Source organism: Simochromis diagramma, unplaced genomic scaffold (assembly GCF_900408965.1).
Source record: "Simochromis diagramma unplaced genomic scaffold, fSimDia1.1 OVJJ01000361.1, whole genome shotgun sequence".
Lineage (NCBI taxonomy): Eukaryota > Metazoa > Chordata > Actinopteri > Cichliformes > Cichlidae > Simochromis > Simochromis diagramma.
The window spans coordinates 15,826,852-15,852,566 of NW_024386860.1; the positions used below are offsets into that span (position 1 = coordinate 15,826,852).

Consider the following 25,715-nt stretch of genomic DNA (forward strand, 5'->3'; position numbering starts at 1 on the left):
GCAGTCAGCAGTGGAGGAAAGCAGCGAGAGAGGAGGAGGGGAAAATACGTTTCGCCCATTTGCAATGGCGGCCTATTTCTTTGTGTTAATTCCTCCACGCCTTTTAACTTCTAAAGCTCCTGCATTGTGGCACAGTAGGACAGAGCGTGATTGAGAAATTTGGAGGAGTATTTTTAGCCGAAGCATTCTTTTTCCCCGGAGGAACAGCATGTGATTTTTTTCTCCCTTTCCTCGTCTTTTTCTTCATCATCATCTTCTTCTTCTACTTTAGCCGTTCCACAATGAATCTCTGGATTTGTACCCAGAAGGAAGAGTTGCGGTTTGGACTGAATCAGCTCTGTATCTACATCACAGGAGCTGCTGTCTGATTGGCACGAGCACGGTTGTTCCACAAATCCCTTGTGCCTCTGTTGCAAACCTGATGATATAGCGTAGCCAGCTTAAAGCACAACACATCATTGTTGTTATAGCATGCAGTGTCACATGCGTGAGCTTTAGGTGACTTTGTCTGCAAAGTGCAAAGACAGGGCAGCAATGGATCGCATGTAATTGGGATTACATTATAAAATTATTAAGAAAATACAATCATCCCAGAATACATTTGAGCATATAATTAGATTATAGCTACACAAATAAGATTGCATAAGGATTTCATACTGTAAGCTCACAAAAAGCACATCCTGAAATATTGCATATATGTACCACAGTGCTGGTGTTATAAAAGTGTTTTGGGTTGGTGAAATAAATGCTGAATAAGCAGGCATTGCATTGTGTTGGTATTGAAAATGTTTTTTTGTTTTTTAATATCCAAAAGTACAAAAAAATACAGAAATCACATTAAACGTTTGAAGGGGTGATGTCATCCAGCAGCACCAGCTCTAATTGCTTTTGTTATTGTGATAACAAAATATATTTTTTATTCACATACATGCAGGAGGTATGTCATAATTCACTGCTTCACAAGCATTCACACAATAACAACACTGACTGTGTATGACAGTGTGAGTGTCACGAGTTTAAATGCGCGGTGACTGACTGACTGACCCTAATCTGGCTCCTTGTGTCCTTGTGTTGAACTGGGAGAATAAATAAGAAAAAAAAATCCCTGCATCTTGAGCACAAGGAATTCAATACACAGAGAGAGGCTGGAGTATTGAATAGACTATTAGTGTTTGTGGATATTTTTAGCCTTTGCTCCTTTGATGTTCAGGAACATCAGAGCAGTTTCTACACATGAACTTTGGACAACAACGAGATAATCAGGTCAGGATATTTTCAATTGTTGTCGAGTCTTTCATGCAGCACGGAGCAGGAAGTCGTTCACTCAGAGGATATTCTCTGTGTAGTTTAGAGCGTGCTGGAGGCAGGACGTGACGGTCACACTGCAAGTAGGGAGCTGGCAGATTAAAGACTGGCTATGTCAGACTCAACTGCGATGGGCATGTTCTCACGTGCACGTTTGTCTAGTGATGTCTTAAAAAGCTCAGAGCCGCATGATTACAAAAAAATAGAATGTGCATTGTATAGTTTGGGGTTTTCTGATGTTTTCAGTGAAAGTGACAGCCAGTCTCGCCCCCAGCGTTCCTGTAGCATGGACCAGATAACTTTAAAATGACAAAAAATAATAATAAAATTAAAAACAAAGTGTTAGCAAAAGGCTAATGAATAGGCAAGTTCAATCATTTGCTGATTTAGTAGTAATAATGCTAACTCCATATGGCTTTTGAACCCTGATTTATCACTCTTCTCTACACCTTCTTTGCCTCCTCTGATAACTCTTCTTGTTGTTAAAGTTTCCACAGTTACTCTACCATCTGCCACTTCAGCTACATGGGCAAGTTACCTATAGCTACTGGGGAAAACAAAAGCGCTATCCTTTTCCTGTTTTGGTAGTGCAGTCAAGCCTTAATTTTCCTGAGAGATTTCGCACACGGTGGCAGACAGAACCGCATAATGAAAGCAAGGCTTGCAGGGAGCCAGTCTAAATGCTGATTATGCCATTATTTCATAGCCACTACACTGTGCAATCAAACTTTACTTGATAAGTTAAGCAAAAAAGCACGTTGATTACCTCTCTAAAGATGATTCATTCTTTTCATGAACTGTACTGGGATCGTTTGAAAGGCTTGTTAGCATTGCTGACTCTACCTGAGACCAAACACAAAAAAACAGCACTGCTGGCATCGTCAGTCAGGTGAACCCACACTCGCCCTCGCTCTGACCTCCCGTTGAACTTTAGCAGACTGACTTTTCCCATGGATCTGAACCTTTCGTTCTGTGTAGTTTCATTGACTCTAATTAGCCAAAGTGACATTTCCCATGTCTTGTGACAGCTTGTAAAGACAACCAGACCTCCTCATCCTCCTTTTTTCATCTCTTCCCTCCGCGGTCTCTCGTTCTGCACCCAGCTCTTTATCTTGGCTCGCTCCCACTCACCCCAGCTGTTTAGCCTGCAGTAAATGTTGCCCCATACAGCGTACTGCTGTGATCCGAGCCATCATCCATCCAGGCCCAGGCCCCATTTTTACGTCTTTATGACTTTCTTGTTATGTGGTCACTGCTGCTGTGACTCTCCATCATTCCTCTTCTTCATCCAGATATTAAGCTCTATTTTCTAATGCAATTACTTTCATTCCTGAACTAAACCACTCTCTCTTCCCACACTCATTACCATACATCCAAATTGGCAATGTTGTCTGACAGAAGCCGTGTGTGGCTTGTTGTATTGCAGCTGGTTGCTCCCTGAGTGAAACCATTGACAGCTGCTGTCTGCTGCAGGTTTTTGTCCCTCGAGTGTATGTCTGGGGTCCTTGCTGGAAGAAAATAATGCTGAGAAGGAGCTTTTAGCAGCAGCACTGGCCTTAACTTTCTTTTTTTAGAAGCTCAGTGATTGCTGCTCATTAATGTCGGGGCTCCATCCTCTCTTCTTGGACAGTTAAGTTGAGCTGAGAGCAACTCCGAGTGTCAGAACATAGAGGGCTGCTGTGATACAGAGCCATAGCAATCAGCTCTGACTGGATTTTGTTTAACTCACAGATTGTGGAGCTGGAGCAAAAAGCTAACTGCCAAGAAAATGGAAATGACTCTTAAATCAGTATCTGAAGACAATATCTGTTATGCTTTCTGGTATAATTGTCAATAGATTTGTAATTGTAGGCAGGTCTATCTGGACTAGAAACTTTGTACAGTGACGAAGAGCTCAAGTGAGAGAAAAAAGGGTGAATCAAAAGGAGCTAACAGCCGTGACAAAGGATGGTAATTTCTGTCATTAGGTTGTGTGATAGAAATGGTTCAAACTCCAAGAACTGCAGTGAGAAATATTTCTCAGTACCTCCATTAGTATATTTTTTAACCCCTTAAAGCCTCAACTGTAAAATAATTGCCATAAAAATGCAAAAAATGGAAAGTTTATTGCAGCATCTGACAATTTTCTTTAAGAAATGAATTACATTTTAATTACTATGCTTGACTTTCAATTTGTTACAGATTTTTTAATTGTTCAAAAGTGTATTGTGAAATTTATTTAGATTTTTCAAGAGAAAAAAGTAGAGGAAGTAGAAGTCCCAAAACCTCAAAAAACTGTATGGATTAAATATGATAGCCCAGGCGTTAAGGGGTAAACTCCCTTGTGACCTTAGACATTTCTTTGTTCTCTACACACTGAGCTGCATGAAGGCTAGAATAAGTGTTACAAGTGTGCATGTCATAGTTGATGAAGAAAATGGACCTAAATGAATGCACAGGCAGAATGGGTGAGGTTAAAACATGCTGCTATACTTTTTATGCCGGGATCCAGAAAAATAAACAGGTGTGCAACAGTGAGTCAGCGATGGGTGAGTGTGACGAAAGAAAGAGCAAGAGCAGGTGATTCATAATGGAGGAAAGTCTGAGGACATTGAGTAGAAAGGTAGAGAAGAGCCAAATATGGAAAGGTTGAAAAAGGCCAAGAGACTAAATGGGGGGAAAGGAAAGCATCTGTCACTGTGACAGTCAGTGTCAAAAAGTTGCTATTGCAAGTCTTTCTGTTAATGGCTTAAAATTAATCATTGCCTCAAAAATGTACATATACCTTGTGTTACGATCAGTCGATGAGGGAAATCTGATTTTGTGTAATTTAGATGGCTTCAAATTGCATTCTGTGTAAATTCCTGTGTGAAAATGTGCACTAAAATGATTTGTGAACAAATAAGTAAATTTAATGTACTTCATACTAGAGGAAATTTAGTTCATCTTTGTCGTTTTTGCCAGGAGAAAAACCCACTCTTGCAACAGCAGTGATTGCTTTGGAGAGTCTGTAATTTGTTCAGAGTAAACAGAAGAATGGCTGAATTATGAACATAGGCAGTGATGGCTGACAGGAAAACACAGAAAACTTAAATGAACACAAATGCAAATAGTCCTGGTTGCTTTGTTTGACAAACAAATGACACTTAACCTTCATGAGAACTTTTCTGCAGCTATCACTAAGCTGTAAGCTCTCACATTAAACCTGTTCCACATGCAAACATCTTTCTCTAACACATTTCTTCCCCACTTCTTTTCTCAGGTGGGACCTCCACTCTGCGCCTCTCATCAGTGCGAGAGCTGCCAGGTCAGCTGCAGGAGCTTTACCAGCAGGGTTTCATTCTGGCTGCTGTTCATCCATTCATCCACCCCTGTGGTCCAGAGTCTAACAGCCCACAGTACCAGCTCTACAGGGCCATACTGGTCCGATTAAATGACGGGTAAGAGAGTCATTTAAATGTGTAACTGGCTGAGCTAAGACTATTGTTACATAGGAGAGAGTTCAAATATTAATTCCTACTCAACCAACATACAGTTTTCTTCATGTCCCGAAAAGATGGCACACTGTCAGTAAAGTGTTTGTGTTAAAATTGCAAATACAGATATTTGAAAGAGGATGTAAAAAAGTAAACATATTTCAATATTTTAATGTTTACTACTTTAAAGTTTTCTGAAGTAAAACAAAATACTGAAAAAAAGGTTTTGGGGGGCATTTTTTGGACAAGAATCGGCCTACCATTAAACTGAGGGCTCTTATTAAAAGTATTTTACCAAACAAAGACTGGGGTCTGGCCCCGAGGCAATCATCTTTCATGGGCCTTAGACATCTTAGCCACACTTGTGGGAATAAGACCTTTGTTTGCACAAAATGATGAAGCCATTATAGTCACTTAAGAAAGCCTGTTAAGATTACTAATGTACCTTAATTGGTGTCATTATGCAGAAAAACACTTAGTGGGAATCAGGTTTTGATTCATCTTCTGCAAAAATAGTAGCTTGGCTTGTTGGTGGCAGACATCGGGGTCTACATAATGGTTATGTTTACGGCTATTGTGTTATAGTTCAGAAATTACTTCTTTTTTTAGAATGCATAATAGTAAAAAGATTTTCATCATTGTAATCTGAAAACACACTGTGGAGGCTCATATTCATTGTACAACCTTCCAGTGTTGCTATATTGACAGCACAGCATCACAACATCTGTTTGCGGCTCTGCAAGCTGTCACATGGGATTTTTCAGCGCTCAAGCCAAAACTGGCTGCATGGCCCAAAGTCACCACTGCCCCCTACATCTGCCCTCCAGCCCCGTGCCTGAGCCCCGCCTTTCTTTTTCTGATAACTGTGGGTTGTGGGCGCACATTTCAGTTGAGGCAGGACGACGCCAGGGAGCTGGTCCAATGGTGGTTGAAGGACATAAAGGAGCAGTGAATGACAGCACGGGGTGATGGTTACTTTCGGACCGGTCCGATTTCTTCTTAATATCGCTTTTCCTGTAAATAGAAGAACACTGAGTTTTGACTGGATTTGATGGCCCCAAGGGTCATGAAATGTGATCAGTTTATTCAGGACCACAAACTGTGAAGTCAGTTAAAATAAAAACATGACAATCCAAAAGACAAAATCTATGAAGAGAATGTTTTTTTCCTTTTTCTGGCAGCAGTGACATGCAGACAGGTTGAAGCCCCAGTGGCTGCTGTGTCTGGCTCTGAAGCCCAGCTAAGAATTCAGGCCTGTTTACCAAAAACTGTCCACTGGCTGCAGGGCATGGACGTGTGTGAGTGTGTACGGGTTGACAGACAGCACTTGAACCTTTCGCCTGTTGTTTGGATTGTTTGTTGAGCCTCGTTGACTTGCTATCTTTACATTTGCGCCTCTACTAAAGTGGCTTGATATAAATGTATGTGCATGACACTCGGGATAAAGATGACTCTCTGATCTACCTGAGCTGCATCAAATTCAGAAAAATCAAATTCCTCACAGCTTAAAGGAACATTACATCCAAAATCAAATTATGCAGTTTACCTCCTGCTGTACTATTTATCTTGATTATTTGGATATGAGTTATCCAGGTTGTAGAAGTCTCTGCCTTTCCCAGGAATGCAATAGAGCTGCGCACACTGGGTTGGACCCCCCTTTTGCCTTGAGGCCTACCTTATTTCTTTGTGGCATAGATTCAATAAGGTGCTGGAAGGATTCCTCTGACATTTTGGTCCAAATTCACATGATAGCAACACACGGCTGCTGCATATCTGTTGGCTGCATCCATCAGCGTAACTTTGTGCTGAACATTGAGGGGGGGAGGGGTCAAGATCTCAGTCATAACCCCCCTGGAAATTACACCCCTAGCTGCACCTCCAGGATGCAAATCTACTGGTCCATCACACCTCAAAGGTCCTACTGCATTGACATCTGGTGACTGTGGAGGTCAAGTGAGTACAGTCAACCCATCATCAAGAAACCAATTTAATATGATCTGAGCCTTGTCTCCATTTTACCTCGTGTTGAAAGTGTGGACTTTAAACTACAGTATTACCAGTTTTTATTCCTAACAGTGCAGGTTTTATTGACAATGTGTTGCGTAACACACAAAAATAGATTGCAGCCAACAAAATAACCATGTTTACACCTTACTGTCAATAACACAGAAATTGGTGGATTCAAACACAGGACCTTCTTCCTGTGAGGCAACAATGCTAACCACTGTGCAAATCAATCTGAGAAACTGAAGAAGTTGTTGCTAAAAAAGCTATCATGTTCAGATCATTTATTATTTCCTGTTTGTTTTAAAGCAGTTACACTCTAAATCCCTCATAAACACTTCAGCTCATCCCTGCATAATGGTGTCACTAAAGAGCTCCACTGTGTCTCCTGTGGCTGCTTGTGAGTCACAGTTGTCATGCAGACCTGGATCTCACACAGATGGAGCAGAAAAGACAGTTGGAGGCATTTGAGATATAATCTAGTTGTCACATTGTTTTTAATTCCTGTGTCACACGAAACAATGTAAATATATAAAAAGCACCAAAGTTTAGAGAAAAAAAATTAGCTAAATTTGGAGTGAGCTGTTCCTTTAAACCACATTCCTAAAGACTGACAAACTGTTCCTGCAGATCTTTACTTGCTGAGCAAAAATGCAACACCACAGTCACTAATCTACAGTGACATTTCAGTCATTTAGCAACTCTTTCACCCACAGCGACAATGCAATAACTGCAGAAAACCAATACCCAATATTGCAAGCAACCAAGAATAAGGAGTGTAATAATAAGAGCTGCTGTGCCCCAACAGTTGTTCCACAACCACAGAGTGATCATGTAAGAAAAACTATAAAACTAAAGGGAGGCTTACTCTGACAGGAATTTATTATTGATGTTCAAAGAAATAAATATTTGAAAACAGAAACAGGCATGCAACCAGGAAGGTGACAAAGTTTCTATAAAACAACATGAAATGAAACTTTGTTTATCCTTATGGAAAATAAAACAGAAAGAAAATAAACAAGCAAACTAAGCATTGCACAAAAACAGAACAACAGATAAATAATGCAGCTCAAAAAAAGTCACAAATGAGAAGTAAACAAATTAGTTTGTGCAATTGTATGCTGATGATCATTTAAATTCATCGGAGGAGGGAGCCAGTCTTAAGATACCTCTTTCTTTTTCCTCATCCCTGCTAGTGTTTGCTGCAGATATCAGGCTTGTTTTTCTCCCTTCAGCGAAAAACAAAACAAAAAAGAAAAACCCTCCACTGATTTTTCTTGTTGTACAGTATGAGAAACAGCCTCCACAGTGTGGGATAATTCATCACAGCAAGCATGACAACTTAATTTGGGTTTGTCAGACTTTCTGTTTTATCTTTATTTACAGTAATTTTGGCAGAGTTGAGCAGTGCAGGTCGTTACGATATGCCCTGCTTACTGTCACTCACCTGACAGCCACTGGGAGACAGTGACGTCTCTGCCAGAAAAAGGGAAAAACATTTTTAAAAGACTTAGTTGCTATACGGTCATCTGAGGCATGCTTGCTCTGGAAATAAATGAATGGAGAGGAGAGTTCGAGAGAGCGTTTACAGTAGGATGCTCGTCAGAGCCTGTCAAACAAACTCGTTTCTATAACGATTACCAAAACAATGACATATTTTCTGATGTGTCACATCTGTGTTAAAGGTGCAGGTGAGAGAGTGAATGAATGAAATGCTTTAATTATTTGTTAACTCAAGTTCTAACTGAGGTGACACCTAAGAGAATGGAAAATTGGAGATTTCAGCATGGAAATCTACAGGAATTGATTTTATTGACTAATTTACTGATTTTATTTTTGGAATGCATCCCAAGTGGCTGCTTCAGGAACTGCAGATTTTGGCACCTCCATTTGGCGTCATTTTTCTGAATCATTGTTTAGCACTTGTTAAAACCACAGTGATAACCATATATATTAGGCTTATACTGAAGTGCATTGCATATGACATTTGTATCTCATAATAAAGATCCTTCCTATCAAAAGGATTGCAAAATAGAACTGAGTTATTCATTTTAAACCTGATGATTAGAGATGCTTTATTTTCTGTTTATGCAGAAAATAAAGCTGACTTTTACTCTGCTAACACCAAATGCATGGATTATATTACAATTACACATTAAAGAAAATTAATGAAATGCCCCTATATGATGCTGTGAAACCTTCACAAGCCAAAAAAAATCACAAGTTGAATCTTATTGAAATAAAGGTCAACACGGTAGCATCTGCAGATTTGTCAAAAATCATATTTATTCAAATTCGTTTCAGTCCTTTTTCCCCAGGACACCCATGCCCCACCTGCAGGGGTTTGGTGTAGTTAGAATGCATGGCACCTTATCTTTCCTCCCTTCTGTGTCCATTAGTAATCACCTCCGATGCTGTTGTATAGAACACTTCAGGCTCACTTTTGGCATGCACAGATATTTGTGCACATGGCCTCTGCTCCCCTTTGCTCTGGAAAACTGGACAGCAAAAATATTGACTCATTGAGTGAAAGGGCAGCAGCTGAATAGACTGCATTTCTTGTATTTTTTTCTTAAAGACATGCTTGCCTTGCTCCTGTGAAAAGGGACACCATAAGGGGGAAGAGGAATGAAAGAGAATCACAGCTGGATAGAAAGAAAAAGACAGAAGGAGGCTGAATGCTGTTTAAAAAAAAAGGAGAGACAGAGATTGAGTGAAAAGGGCAGGGAAGTCTACCATCCTTTGATGGCCTCAACCGAATGCAAGGCCCAGGCTTTATCTGCAGTGTCTGTCACCGTGGAGACAGCTGCTCACATCAGCACCAGCCCAAGGGAATCCAAAACTCCACCAGGGGATCAGGGAAGAGAAATCAGCAAAACCAGAAAGGAGAACATCTCCTCTGCTGTTCGCTTTCCCTGTCAGGCCCAGGGATCAAAAGAAGAAGAAGAAGGTGGGGAGGGGTGCAGGGGTTGGGGGGATGTGGAGGGTTACAATGAAAACATGTCAGCAGGCAGCCATTCATCCATCGCTCCAAAATGAACAGCTTTTTGTGACTATACAGAAAACAAAGTGAAAGTCAAAATAGAGGAGCTGACTGGTGTACAGCAGCTATATTTATATTTGACATGCACAGTATGTCTGCAGACACAATCCCAGTTAAGTCTCTACAGTATTAACCTCAGTGTGAAAGGCTCAGTCAACAAGGCAATTCAAATGGACGGGGTGATGCTGTGGGAATTTAACAGAGAGCTTGTGTACATTCACCGTTATGGCATCTACACGTGTTCAGATGCAGTCACCTGACTGACATCTTGTTGGGGGGGTAAAACTTTAAAAACCCTATATTTTAATTTGTCACTGGTTGTGTTCAAGCCCATTACATCCTGCAATGGGAAAGAAGAAGAAATGCATACAAAATGGATTGCACCGTTTGAAAATTTAAAATGTCAACTGTCAAATTTTCCAGTGTTCAATTTGGTCACGATGGAATAGGGTTACAGTTCAGCAGGCAATGTCTGATGGGATATATTCATCATTATTGGGTAATTGCAAAGAGCTCCTGTGTGCTTGCAGGGAAAGTGAGAGATGAAAGAGAGAGATGGGTTGAGAGGGAGGATAAGGATGGAGAGTGTGCAAGAGGGATGGAGAAGGAGGAAAATAAAGATGTACAGTCTGAAAACCATTACGGGGGGATTCGCTCTGGTGAAATTATTCACGAACCTGTGAAAATGTGACATTAGAAGAGTTGTGCTGTATTATTAAAGCACCACAGTGGCAGAGTGCTAAACATGGGTTCAGATGCACCCTGACTGTGTCGTCATAGCAATAGATGAGTTGGGGTGGGAGAGGACTGACACGACTTTGTTTCTGATGCAAAAAGGCCAGAAGGAAATTCATATTTTGAGTCATTCGCTGACTTTGCCGTGGAATGCTTTTATGCACCCTTGACTTCCTTTCTGCCGTGTGAGTGAAAAGCTTTTTTTGCATACAGAGAGTGCAGTTTAACTATTCTCAAGCCATTTCCTCAATTGGGTGATATTAAAGTAATGACTTAAAGCATTTTACTGAATGCACACATGCTTACTTAGTGTAAGTGAAAGTATGTTTTAGCTATATATTTCTATGAAATATACTACAGGAGGTGAGAGGTTGTGATTTCAGCAATGGTATCAGTTTTTGTGGGCAAGTAAAAGAGGGGATAAGTCATTTGCTGAGAGGTTTTCAGGTTGCTGGAGGCAAGTTTGGCCCACAAGTTGAAGAATATCCATCCAATGCTGTAATCAGGTTTTAAGCAGATAAGCAACAGGGTAACGAGAGTGACAGCTCTCGTGGTTAGTATGTCCACCACTTTGGTTAACAGTGAAGCCACAGCTCCCCCTTAACAAAAGAACTGAGTTGTTAAGTGTCCCGCTGTGGCTCATGAGGTAGAACTGGTCATATACTAACCAGTCGTTCAGTCAGCAGCTCCCTCAGTGCCACTGAGCAAGATATTGAACCCACAAATAATGTGTGAATAGGTCAATGTGGCTTGTGTGGTTTGCAGCAAAAAGCACTTTGAGCAGTCATTACATTAGAATTAGATTTAGAAGAGTGCTCTGTAAGAAGCAGTCCATCTACCTTTATTGTAAAATGTATATTTTGGGTGTCAGCATCTGTGAGAAGGGCACAAGATGTTTGGTACTGGTACCTTTCTGGTTTGTCTTTGTTGTCACTCGATCATCATTTAGGCTTTTGTTGGGACTAAAGAGTCCTTGTGCAGAGCAGAAAATATACAACATTTGCAAAAGTGAAACCTTGAAAACACTGATTAACACCTGGTGATGATTTATCATTTGCTTTGCTTTAAATGCATCCATATTTAGTGCAGCTTGGGGCTGCTGTGGTTAGCAGTGTCATCTCACAGCGAGAAGGTCCTGGCTTTGGATCCACCAGCTGACTGGGGCGTTTCTGGGTGAAGTTTGCACTCTCTCCCCATGTCTGGATACTCCTACAATCCAAAGACATGCATGTTAGGTGAAATGGTGAGCCCAAGTTGTATCCTCTCCCTGTGATACCCCTGCAGGAGATTGGCGACCTGTCCTTGGTGTACCTTTCCTCTTGCCCTATGACATCTGAGATAGGCTCCTTCCCAAATGCATCTTTAAATTGGATAAGTGGAAGAAAATGGATGGGTGGATGGATGTGTCAGTATTTATAAACAATGACAAGTGCAAGGCCTCCTGCTACACTAAAAATTAGCCTGTTGTCCCAAGTGGTTAAGTCATCAGATGATGGCCAGTGGGCTCTCAGACTGGATGTTGCAATACCTAACTCTTTATTGAGCAACACTCAGGGGTAAATAGTCTGTTTTTGGTTTATGGGAGACAGCTATGATCTCAGCTATTACCAAAGAAGTAAGCGGTTATTGCCAGGAATTACCAATCGCTAACCAAATATCTTCTTCTTCTTAATCGAGCTGTGAGTCGCCAAAAGTTCTCTTCAGAGCGTTGTTCTGAGAATAATATTTTGAATAATAGACAACAACTAAACTTGTTTTGGACATTTTTTCAGTTTGGTGTCCACTGGAAAACAATAATGTATCAACAGAATCACTTTTCATACTTCAGTGAACAAAGTGTAATTGGAAACCACAGATTTACAGATGATGTTGCCACTACAATGCTAAAACAAATCCCAAAGCAAGCCATTAACAGGTAATATGCAATTAGTTTCCATGTGAACGTTCAGCTCCAGTGGGAGTGATTAGTCTAACAAAAGATGTTCTACGGAGAAACAAAGCATGTGACCCGTCTGTGGCAAGAGACGAGAGAGGATGGAGTGGAGCAGGTGTACTCACACAGGAGGGAGCTCCACATAGGTGGGCAGGCATTTGACACCCGTCTAACCACACGAGGCTTTAGGGGTTGACAGCCGGTGCTGCAAGCTGCATGAAAAGTCACCGTTTCACACAGTGAAGATGGACTGCAGGTGATGCAGCTGCTATTTTTAACCCAAGGCCTCCCTCCAGGACTGAGAGCTCAGTTTGAATTGTTTTTCCCTGCCCTTTCCTTCTCTCTGCTTGCAGAAGTCTCTTCCATGAACGTTTAGTATTAGTTTTCCAAACCTCCTCCATAGAAAACATTTAATAGCACAAAAGTAAAGGAAATGATTGCGCTTCAGAGTGATTTATTTATTTAAAAGTCTTTTAGAAGGACTGAATCACTTTTGTTTGAATGGCAAATGATCGGACGTTGTTTTAATTTTTCTTCAACATCCAGTAAATTGAAGGACACTTTGTTTCATCCTTTGAAACTTCCGTCACATAACTGCACAATAAACCTCTGGGTGTTTTCTCAAAGCATGTTTCATAAGGTCGAAAATGTGAAATCAGATTTTAAAAACTGAGACTGTAACAAAACAAATGCTTCCCTCTCCGCTGCACCGTGTAAACTCTGCTAGCTGACAGCATCTCTGTCTCCATTTCTCTGTTTTGTTTCCTGAAGAAGTGCCTGAAGCCCAGCCGAGCTGGTTGGTTCAGATTTATGTCGCAACCAACAGGGGATACATGTACCTTTTCTGGCAGTGCCACCAGGCTTTTGCCGTTGTGCCTTTGATTGTTATGACGCTGCATAAAAAGAAGAAGAAGAAGCTCCCAGCTCGTCGTAATGAATGTTTCACAGAGTGTGTGAAATTTTTGCTTAACAAGCCAGCCGGCCCAGTTTCTGCTCTGCTGTATGCTGCGGCAGCAGTATACACTGAGCGATGGGTGTCAGTGACAGTAAAGTATGTGTGTTCCCTGCTTGTTTTTTTTTTATCGATCAAGTGAAGTGACTCAGTAATCCCTCATACTCTGAGGTCTAATATGCAAATAGGATTTAAAGTGAAAATGCAATACAATATTTTACTTTACATGCTCGATGTTTTTGACAAGGAAGAAAAAAATAGCTTGAAAATGAGAGTGAAATGAAAAAAATATATATAAATGAGCTCTTGGTTTCCCTGTGACTATAAAAGTGTCTTTTATGCCTAAAAAATCTGACAGTTTGGACTTTAAAGGGGTGCTATTACTGTATGTTCATTTTCAGCTCTGTATTTTATTCTGGGGCTCCACTGGTGAAACCTTTCATGATTCACAGCTCAAAAATAAGTGCGATTTTCATTTTTTACTGGCCATTTATGCAGAATCTCAGTACATTTTCTGGCTGAAACAGCCTCAGCTTCTGTCCCTTTAAGCCTATGTGCACTTAAAGTTCGCTTCTGCTATCTCAGACGAAGTTAGCAGTTCCCTGTTCAATCCTGAAATTCACACCAACTTGTTTTGGAAATTTCAGAAAAATAAGGACATTCGCGATAATGTCAGCTTGGCAGAAGGAAAAAAACAGTTTGACAAAGCTCTATAGATGTCATTTGTTCAGAGACTGCAGTTGCCATTTAATTTGTAATTTTCATGTAAGTATGACCCCGAGACAAACTGGCGACTGGGATAGGCTCCAGCCGGCCAAACATTAAAGAAGTATTTTGACATTTTGTAAATGGGTTTATTTTCTTTTTTTGCTTAGGGTTAAATAAAACTATCTATGCCACTCATCTGTGAGCTGAAGGGCCAGGTGATGGCTAGTTCACCAGGGGAAAGTGCAGGGAGCATAAAATAATCCACCAACAAGCATATCTTAATACAAATTCACATTTATTAAATTACCTGAAGAAAACAACTATTTGTGGTCTGTTTGCATTGAAAATATATTCTGACGTATTTCTTAGCACATCTCACCAAAAACTACTCCTTTTGATACATCCAGTGGAGCCGTGGCAGGAAAATCACTGCGATAAAGCATAAGGATCACACAGCGACACACAAAGAGGATGAGACACGTACGCTCACTCAGAGCCTGAACTGAGAAGTTGCAAGGGCAGCCCCTAATACACACAGCAGCTTGCATGCATGCATCTTTTACCCTCCTGCACATCAGGTGTCCGTGTAAAGCCAGAGCTCATGCAGAGCACAGACGTACAGCCCTTGCACGCAAACACGTACTGTATGTGCACACTGACTCAGCTGCACTCTGAGCAAAACTGTGTGTGGGGCTTCTTCGCCTTGTCAACAGGATGAGAAGCTGGGAGATAGAAGCTGGGGCATTAGTCTCTTTGGGGCTGGCTCTGGGATTTCCTGCAGAGGACAAAGTAGGAAAATACAATATCATATAAATAGATTCTCTGCGCTCAAAATACTGATATGGCTTCAAAGGGGAGGGCTGCAGGGGGGAGGGGGGGCAGATGAGATTTGCATTGAAATTTCTGCCTACTGTGTGTGTTTTCTTTCATCCATGTGGATCTTTGCCTCACTTAAGTGTTATTGTATTTTTCTTTTACCTCCCACTGGGCAACAATAGCATTAACAAAGCTTCTTGATGCAGCATAATTTGTTGATAGAGGGTTCTTTGTATTTGATTCCTGGGTCTGTCAATAGCACCCTGTTTGTGACTGTAATTTTATCATTTTAAGCTGGCTGTGAAGGTGGGTTTCCATCGGTGGCTTTATGTATTCTGAGCATTTGCTCAACAGGCCGGTTCACTGGAAGGCTGAAATTCATTGTCACCCCAACTGTGTTGCATGCAGGGTGGAAAGGAGCCAGCCAGTCAGCCCACCATGCAAACTACAGCTGGAAGAGTGCCTGTCTGCTGAGCAGGTGCCCACCCCAGAGCTCATCCAGGGCTACGTCAAGAAGGTAGGTCTGTTTTACAAATGCCAAGCTGAATGTCTTGTTAGGTTGTGCCCAGCTGGAAAGAGGATAGCAAGAGATAGGGAGGGATGATTGCAGAGAAATTGCGGTGGCTTTTACTCCAAGCAGATGAATGTAGTTGGTGGTTTCTCTAGACGTCATTATTTCTGCTACCAAACCTTAAATTGCTTTATTCAGCATGTCACCTTGTCTGAAGAGCCAGAGAACACAACACTTAAATGCCTACAGCTCTGCCAGCAAGCAATCATGTTGTAATCTTTTAATAACACCTTGTCACCGAATGTTTGGAGCAAAGTTGCCAATGAAGAGGAGTGACAAAGTTTGACATAATTGCAACCTTACACCTTGATAAAACGCAGACAGTAGCAAGATGGAAATATTCCACAAATTAATAGCAACATTACAACTTTCATTCTGTTTCATTCTTTCATTCTGTCATATCTGCAGTGTTGAATTGTTATTGGTAAAATACAGTAGAGCCAAATGGATATAGGATACCGATGTTTGGTGATTTAAATGTGAGATAAATGGGCTGATATTTTGTTTTTGATAAGGGGAGTTTCACACAAACAGATTTCCCTGATGTTTGCTATGTGTTGCTCTTTTTTAGCAGCCAGTAGGTGCTCTTTCTATACTCTCAACATCATGTCCACATTCTGCAATCCTGTCTGTTTTTCTTACGTGAAAAAATCACATTTCTGCTCTGATGTTCAACAATTTTTGCCATGAGTATGATGGCAAATTATCTACAAAGAAAACTAGTTGTTCTGCAAATGGTGACTAAATAGTACAAGATCCACAGTCTTTGCAAAATATTATAGTTTAGGATTATTAACTAAAAGCTGTGACACATAGAGAGGGCACCAGACCTACAGTAAGTAATTACGTCTAGTATGAGCATTAGTCAGATTAAAGAATGGTAAAAAAAAATCTACCTAAACCCAAGATAATTATTTTATAAAAGAGGGATCTGATCAAAGGTTACCCGAGCATCTCCAGCCTCGACCCACATAATTAGATCCAATCCAAAATGAGATTAGCTGACCCAAATACTGACAGACCACCAACAATTAGCAAATAATGAGCAGCAATAGAGTCATTTTACCTGCACCTCCATCTCACCTCAGAAGAACAGATTCTTCTCCTGCTTGCTAATTTTGTTTTATATTGTTTGGTATAAAATACAGAGTAGCTGGACCGATTCAGTGTTAAACAGCTGATGTATTAAAATAGTAACAGCGTAATCGGCAGCTGTCTTAATTAGTTGGATAATTGCACCACATAACCATAATTGTAAGATTTGTTTGTTTTTTAGTTTTTTTTTTTTTATTAATGTCAAAGTTTAAAATCATTGTTACATTGTTGTTAGAGTTGTATTAAGCTCACTTCCTATATAAAAAATTTTTTCACCACTTCAAGCAAAAACACACTGTTAAGACCAACAAGGCGATGAAGGAGAAGACACATGCAGTAAATGTAAGCAAATAATTGAACAGAGCACCACTGGTGCACTTGCTAGCTGCACTTTGTTCATTTTTGTTCAAAATGAATGGTGAATGGATTTTATTGATGGGGTTACAGGGTGGAAAAGCAGGGGGTTTAAGCAGCTGGTTAAAAAGCTTAACCCAACATACAAGTGGAGAATATTTTCCAGCTTTATTATGTGACAATAGGGTGCAGCTCCTGATTAGTTACAAGGTTCTCTTAGTCTAGTTTCTGTTAAACTAAAATGTTAATGAGTTATTTTATACTTAAAATGACTTCAAATGCATTTGTGCTTACGTTTGACTTACGCTGTGTCACTGTTGCGCTCTAAAGCTGCTGCTGCCACCTTGTTTCAATAGTTTCACACTTCAAACTTGAAAGAGCGTCATTTCCACTGAGTTCAGTGGAAAATAAGGATGGAAAATACTCTTTATTTACTTACACTTAGAAAAGCTGCTGTCAGTAAGCATCAATGAAATGAAATTGTTATCAGAAATATCATTGAAATATTCTGGTAGAATTTTATGTGACACCTGGCGTAAACACCTGCTGTCTCATAAGTTATTTTCTTACAGTAATAAAGGAGCAAACCCAAATTATTAGAACCAGAGTTGTACATAAAAAGTTCTTTTTATTCATTTATTTATTTAGTGAACGTGATGTTTTTTTTTAATGAGAACTTGGTATCAAACTGTGGTCTCATTCTTTGAATCTTAGTCAAAATCCACTCTATTTACAGTCGTCTTTTGCTCTCCACTTATTCTCTGATTGGTTCTGTAGCTTCTAGCTTGTCCACGAGCTAGTTGCAAACAAGCTAGCACTTCAGTGGGTTTTGGTGTTTATGATTTGTGGTATTGATAATCCTCTGCTGGTCATCATGTTGAGATATGAAGCAGAATAAATGTTACGATAACTTTAAAATACAGAATATTGCCCCCGTGTCTCAGTGAAGCTGCACATATCTATCTGTGATAAAAGCCGCGTTTCCCTCATGGTTCACGTCTAATGTTAATTAGCAAACCAAGCAGCTTGCATAGATGTATTTTCCATAGAGAAGATGAAAGCAGCAAACAGGAGCCAGAGATTCGAAATCACTGATTTAATAATGAATTGGCTGCGTATCATATGTCACTGTTGTGAATACATTGCTGCTGAAAGCCTGCTTGAAATGGCACTTCAGATGATATATACGACACACCCTCCTCTTTTGCAGGCTGGAAATGCTGCGTCATCATGATTCAACTCTCCTGCCTAATCTATATATTACCAGCCCCGATGCCGGCCTTTTGAGCCCCGCTTCTGAACCTTTCTCTGCATTTTGCCCTTCGATTAGTCATGCAACTGCAGTCCTGTAGGACCTCATTACTGTTGGTTATCATTTTAATCTACTGAGCGGCTACACGCCTGCTGAAGTAGGAGCAGGAGGCCATGCTACAAATCTATTAAAAGGAGAGTGGACATGGATGAGTGGTAGAGAAAGGAGCAAAGAGGGCAGTTTTCTTGAGACGCTCTCTTGGATTCTATTGCTGCCTCCATTTTCCTTTCTTCAACTTTCATATTCAGTCCTTTTTCTTCCGTTCTGTCTCAGTCTCTGTCATTATCCCTTTAGCCTCTGTCATTTCTACCCTCACTCTGTCTGCGCTCTCTATCTCTCTCTCCGGGGTTTTCATCTTGACCTTCAGACACCTCCTCCTGGTGCCACTTTAATAACTTACGGGGGAAATAGAAAATGTGGTCTCAAGTCAAAATTGAAATGGGATTTTCACTACAGGCTGTTGATATTCTGGTGGCAGTATCAGGGAAGCTACTTCCTGAATATTTTTTTTTATCAAGTTTGTGCTCAGCATCATTTCTGCTAATGAAGAGAAATGATGTGATTTCGACCTCAAATCCTCATTTTCTTGACCTGAGGTGGCTCCATCTGGGCCAGAGTGACTTCTGTGTTCATTTAAAATGAGAAGTTCAGAGGAATGCTGATTTTTAATTTTATTCTCCATTTACTCTTTTATCCCCAGCAGTATATGCAGGACACGACTCCTGAATTAGCAATTGTTCTCATTTTCAGAAATAGCATTAACCCTTCTTTGATGTGGCCAAACAAGCAGTCTTGTAGTTGCAGTAACTCTCAAACCACTTCTTCTTTTTATCTAAAAAAAATCAAACTACTCTCATTAGTAGACAGTGATATTCTAATAAGTTCAGTTTTCTTATGAAATGCCTTGAAACTGAGTAAAACAAAGACATTTACACACAGGCATTAAGGTGCAGTTTTTAGGTTTAAGCTGTCAAACTGCTTTCTCTGTGTTTAAGTAAACGTAAAGTCTAATTACAAAGTAACTATTCATAATTATGCTCAATAACTGTTAGACGTTAAAGCTCATTTGTTTTCTAAACAAAGAAAAACTAATACTTGAAGACTGGACAGTTTTTGACAGAAACACATTTTCACCATTATTAACATATAAACATACAGTCAAAAGTTGGGAGACATTTTAAGGGGTTTTCATCACATTTTGCATTGTAGATCATTGCTGAAGATACAAATAGGTTTGTGGAAGCTGCAGAAAGGTGTCAAAATAGATTCTCCGAAGAAACCATTAATGACTTTGAACACTTTCGGCTCACCTGGAGTTTTTTCAAAAGTTTTAAAAGAGTTTCCAAACTTTCTCTACTCTTTAGTTCATCTCATGCCAGAACAGTTGAAGCTGCGCTGAAGTTGGGTAACTGTCGAGGTCAGAACATCTGATGAAGCAGCCCATCACTGTCCTTCTCAGTTAAACATCTCTTACAGAGCCTTAAGGTGCATTTAGGTCTTCCTCAGTAGTGGCTCCTTTGAAGCAGTTGAGCCTTAAAGGCCCGATTCACACAGACTCCTCCCAGCAGCTGGTGCTGATGATGAGTTCCTCCTGCGTGAACTTATGAAGCATTGACTCTAATTTGAGACATTGTTAATTGGCAATTTGTGATGCTGGTAACTCGCTGGACTGACCTTCATGTCATAAACTAATGATGCACTGTTGTTTCTCTACTCATCCAAGTTCTTTCCATTATTGCTGGATTGCTGCTGTAGTTAACATAACTTCAATACAGCACAGCTGATGATCTCAAACACATTAAGTATTTCAAATGATGAGATGTAACCTGTGATCTTCTGACTTTGCGTCTGTTTACATTGTCAGGTTTTTTTTTTTTTATTGTGTCAGAATGTGCAGCACAGGACACTGAAGACATTCAAACAAAAATGAAGCATTTATTCAAACTGTAAACAGAATGATAAACTAACAAAATACCCCAAACCCACAAGAGATCATAGAGCACACAGAGAAACATGAAAGCACAGCAATATAGGGGCAAGTCGATACACAGAGGACTTAATAGACAAGAGACAGGTGAGCGAAATAAGACTCAGGTGCAGACAATCAAAACAATCAGGAGGAAATAAAATGTGAGACAAACAAAAGCGATGACACAAGGAAACACAAAAACTGAAACTAATGATGAGAACAATCACAATAGAGCAAGGAACCAAGGACTCGCGGTACACTTGGAACAATAGTGAAACCAAACAGGAGCCAAAAGCTAAAAAAAAATCCCCGAGATCAAATCAGTATTTGTGATATGTTGTCTTACTGTAGGGTCTTTACCTCACAATATAAATTAGCCCTGAGGTGGCTGCTGTTGTGATTTGGTGCTAACCCCAGCAACACTGTATACACCTTAAAAGTGGTGGTAGCATGGCTTTGTACAGATTAACATTTGTGTTCAAAGCACTTGTGTTGTTAGAAAAAGACAAAGATTGTATATGCACATGAGGAGCAGAAATGAAGAGCAGCTGGACTACAACACAAAGGAGGGAAAAAGACAAATAATTGATATAAGGATGCAATGCAAGCAAATGTTTGCAGTTTTGATTTTCTAGTGAATGGAAACTACTCTTTTTTCACTCTTTATGACATTATTTGTGCATGCATTGCTTTGGCTCTGCTGTTGTTGTGTGAACGCACTGTTTGTGACTCTCATTTTGTCATTTATCTTTGTGGTTATCTGCAGTCTTAACAAAAGTCCCGATGCTGGTGGTCTATTGTCAAGATGTCTCTTGAGAAAGAAATCTAATCTGAATGGTTCTACATTGTCAAGCAAGGGGTTTAATGAAATGATGATGATAACAATAATAATGGCACCAAAAATAAATTCAATCATTACAGCCTGCTGTTTGAATCTACTGTTCTATCAACTGCACCAACATTATACAGTCAGAGCCATTCATTTCTCTCTTTGACTGCCTGCATTACCATTAAATGAGATACACCAGTTGCTCCCTTTTATCTCAGCAATTCCATTTCAACATATTGGTATGGGGAATATGATGTGGAAGCACACAGAGAGCATTCAGCTGATATTAAACAATATGGCTGGAAACAATGTGACTGTTTTCCAATTTAATTTCATAGTGAATAACCTGCAATTTGATTTTTATTTTCTTCCCTCAATGTTACTCGAGATAGAGACGGGTGCCGCCTTGGCTTGGAGAGGGGGTTGGTTGGTGGACCGGGGCAGAAATGGAGAATGGCATCATTAACATTCCCTGACAGTTAACGTTTCAATCTCGCTCTGTAGCAGAACCCCAATATTGACATAAAAGGCCAGACAACAACAAGACAGAGAAAACAATAGAGCGCTGAATCTGGGATGTGGCCCAGGTCTGAGTACAGGGTTGTGGCTGTTCCAATCTAATCAAAACTGTGATTGGAGAAGCTGCCGGAAAGGAATGAAGAGAAGTGAAGGAAAAACAAAAATTTAACAGATGCAAACAACTCCATGAAGCCGTGGAAAGAAAAAAACTATCAATTCAAGTTATCTGATTTCAAACCAACTCCTGAAGTTTAGTTTCAGCTCTCTTGGGAAAGATTTGTTTGGGGGTCTCCTTGTTCTTAATCTGGATCCTGATCACTGGATACTGTTCAAGACATTTCAAGGGCTAAAACAACTATTTTTGCCACTAATTAGTCTGCAGATAACTTAATTGATCAGCTGACTCATGTTGTAGCTTCCAAAATGTCAATAAAATTACGAGTGGACATCTTCATCTTGCATGTTAAACATTCGAATAATTAGCCTGCTGACTTAGTCTCTGGCAGCAATGGTCATTTTTCAAGGTTTCATTTCGAGTCATGACTAAAAATAAAAGTCTGATAAAATCCGATCTTCCTCAGAAGAGTTGTCTTAAGCTGATGATTATAAGATCTCATTTTGGCAGGTACTCTGCATCACCAATAGTAGATAAACAGTTTCTGTGATGAGATGTAACCAAAAATTATGTCCTGTGATCACAAATACAGAGATAACTTCAGATTTGGTACCACCAGGGTTCCAGAACCTCAAAAAGATAATGTTGTATTATGATTACATGTTGTTGCCTTAATAATACTGATATAAATCAGCATCTGATTTATTTTCTGTCAAATCACTGATTGTTTTTACTTGAATTTAACCAAAAATAAGGCACTGTAAATCATTTGTTGTCATCATTCTGGCTTTTAATATTTTTTCTTCATTGTCCTTGCTCCCAACAGCAGATACAGGATGCCGCTGACCAAGGGGTGATGTTTGTAGGATTTGTCCAGGAACCATACGGAGCCCCGTGTACCAGGATCAGAGAACCCGACACCCCCTCTCTGTCTCTGCACTCCAGCCCCTGCTCTGTGCTTGACTCCCTGGGAAGCTGTAGCCCCTCAAACCCCTCAAGCCCCACCAATCATGCAGAACCTCAAGCTGGAGCTGACGTGGTGGAGAAGGAAGGGAATGACGAAGCCTCTGGCAAGGCTGGGGAGGAAGAACCAAGTGGGGAGAAGAATCAAAGTGAGAACACTGGGAATGAATCAGGGCCAGGGGTGGAGGAGGTCTCACCTGCAGCATCTCCTGTGTCAGAACAAAGTGAGGCACTGACAGAGGAGGATTCAGCATCTCATAATAATAACAAAGACAGCAGCACGGACACAAAGGAGAGGCCAAGATACCGGCTGCGGAGAGGTGACGGTAAGTGTTCTCCATGGTTACCGTCATGCGCTGAAGCTAAGAGGGGAAAGATGTGTTAAGGAAAAATCATGTAAATGAGGACTTCAGAGCTGTGAAAAATAAATGAATCTGGGGAAAGAGTGCAGAAATGTGATGATAAGACCTGAAACCTTTTTTTTAATTTTTCCACAGAGATGCAAAGATGTCTGTTTTTTTCAAGTAGTGAATTGGTTCTGACAAACTGGCGATATATATCACTACATGATGAGAACACTTTGGGAAAGCAGGGACACATGAGTACCACTTTATGGAAGTAGCATCACTGCACTCAATCATCAAGGAGAACACAAAAGACCTATTGATTAGAACCAGTTCTAAAGGTTCTCCTCCATCAGGAGGTCAACATGTTATCTTCAAGCCCGACAGCACTGACACAGCTCAGATTAACACACTACAGAGGCGACTGGCTCACAAAAATGTTACCGGCAAATCAGTAGCCCTATTTTAAACAAAATATATCTGTAATAACAACTTTATATCCAAAAATCACACATGAAGTTTCAAGAGTTTTCTTGAGTAATGAGGATACAACTATCTTTTCTAAAAAGAGGTGATAGGCATTTTTAAAAATGTAATACTCACAAAGTCCTGGCATATAAAACAAAAAGCTTCAGCACAGCTGCACATCATTTTAGTCAGTTGAATAAATAAACAGTTTTGTTGTGTGAATAGACCCCTTTAACTAAATAGGACTAATTGGTCCACTGGGGAAACAATAATTAAAGGTCAAAATTTCAAAACTTCACAAAGCTTTCACACTTGACAAGACTCTTAAGTCCAAATGACACGAGACCCACCGCACAGCTATCCCTACAAATTACACAGAAAAGCCTAATGAGGGAATGATAATTAAGATAATTAAAGGTCAAAACTTCAAACTGTGAAACGCCGTAGCTGCTACTATGTTGATGTAACCCGGGCTACTTCACTATGACTCATTTCATATTGCAAATGCTGGATGAATGATATTGAAGCGTTTATCACTTCCCAGTAATTGGCTAAAAACGCGTACTTTGCGGGTTCGTGTTTATCCCTGTTCACATCTAATTTCTGGCCCTAGAGTAGCTGTGCATGATTAACGTTTCAAAATAATCTACATTATTGTTGTCCTCAATTCAAATTCTCTAGTTTTTTGTTTTAAGCATTTAACTAGACAAGTGATTAAAAAACATTCTTATTGACAATTGAAGACACTCAAAATGTAAAGTCACTTGAGTAAATGGCTCATCCTCTCTCTGAAACAAGCCATTTAAGTTCCCTTACCCCTCTCTTTAAGCCAGCCTTCCTCTGGACAGCTGCTGCTTTCAAACACATTTGAGACTCAATTGCATCTTTGATCTTGTTTAATATGAGCATCCACCACTGTAACAGTATGTAAATGACAGAAAACACATGAAAGCATAATAGGTCTCCTTTAATCAAACTATAATTGATAACCAGCTCTGCCACATTAGTTACGAGCTAAATCGTGCTGCCACTGGGACCGACTAAACCGAAGCTTCTTTTGTCACACAGTTTCTAGTCTTAGGCTATTATCTGTCTACATGTCTGTATGGCTTCATGTTTTGATTTTATCTACCTTTTGGCTGTTTAACTGAAGAATAGCATTGTGTCGTACATCCCTCCTGAAACACTTGGCAACTGCGGAGGTGTCATTTCTTGTGATTGCCTCAATGTTACACAACAGTGTGCTGCCTTGGGATGCAATCCTCTCTATCTGTTACACAAAAAGGAGTCATCTTGTTTACGAATTCACACTCATGCTTAACCGATGAAGTGGAGTTCTGAAGTTCTGGGAGGTGCACATTTCATGACTCGACTGATGTCTTTCCAGAAAGTGAGCAAAGCACAGCTACACCTATGAGCTCCCCCTTTCCTGTATGTTGAAATCAGCACAGACATTTATAGTTTCGGCTTTATTTGAGCATTTCAGATTAACAGATGGAGACACCCACCGCTATCACCCCCTACAGTCTCTCATCCCTCCACAGAACCTATTTGTGATATGTGTCGGCGCAATGTGCAAACTGTGCATTAGACACACGTCCCAGTGGGAGTGTTAATGCATATACTGCATTTCAGTATGCACAGTATGCCGCATGTTTAGGTTCAAAGCACCTAATAAGAGGTGTTGAATAATAAATGCACTCATTGATATGGAAGATTTTGCTTTTGTCTGCATGTATTTTTATCTATATGTGTTTGCAGTAACACACACTTGGCATCGCAGCAAACCACAGCCCACTGGTCCATCTGGGCCTCCATGTAGTGCATTTTGCAGTGAGATAATCCCCCACTGCCTCGTCCTCTACCTCCCTCAGCTTCACAGCTCTCTCTCTATCCCCACCTCCATCGCCCTGAATCTCTGCGGCAACGCCAGCAGCGCCGGCGTAGCAGCCAGCCGGGGTGTTAGGGGAGCCTGCCAAGCTCCCTTGTCGCTCTTTACTAATGCCCAGTCTGCTGAGGAGGCCCAAGAGTCTCTGCTTGTGCTGGCTTGTCCATGCTAATCCTCAGATCTCGGGGTGAACGCTGTGCAAGTGTTGGCAGTGAAGATGGCAAACGTCTGTGGATTATGATTGAAAGAGGAACACCCTCCCTCAGACCAAAGCTCTGGATAGAAACTGAGCCTGTAAGTTTGAAGACTGAAATGGTTTAGTGGAAGAGCAAATGGA

The 25,715-nt window shown here is 40.4% G+C and overlaps 1 protein-coding gene across 2 annotated transcripts in view; it reads left to right on the plus strand.

The window, feature by feature from the left end:
• The window catches only part of LOC120732881 (raftlin-like), a 125,199-nt gene that overhangs the window by 53,762 nt on the left and 45,722 nt on the right, over positions 1-25,715 (plus strand). For both annotated transcript variants that reach the window (XM_040030759.1, XM_040030760.1), the window contains exons 4-6: positions 4,547-4,724; positions 15,360-15,468; positions 22,542-23,004. In XM_040030759.1, coding sequence (XP_039886693.1) covers positions 4,547-4,724; positions 15,360-15,468; positions 22,542-23,004 — 750 coding nt within the window. The remainder of the gene's footprint in view (positions 1-4,546; positions 4,725-15,359; positions 15,469-22,541; positions 23,005-25,715) is intronic.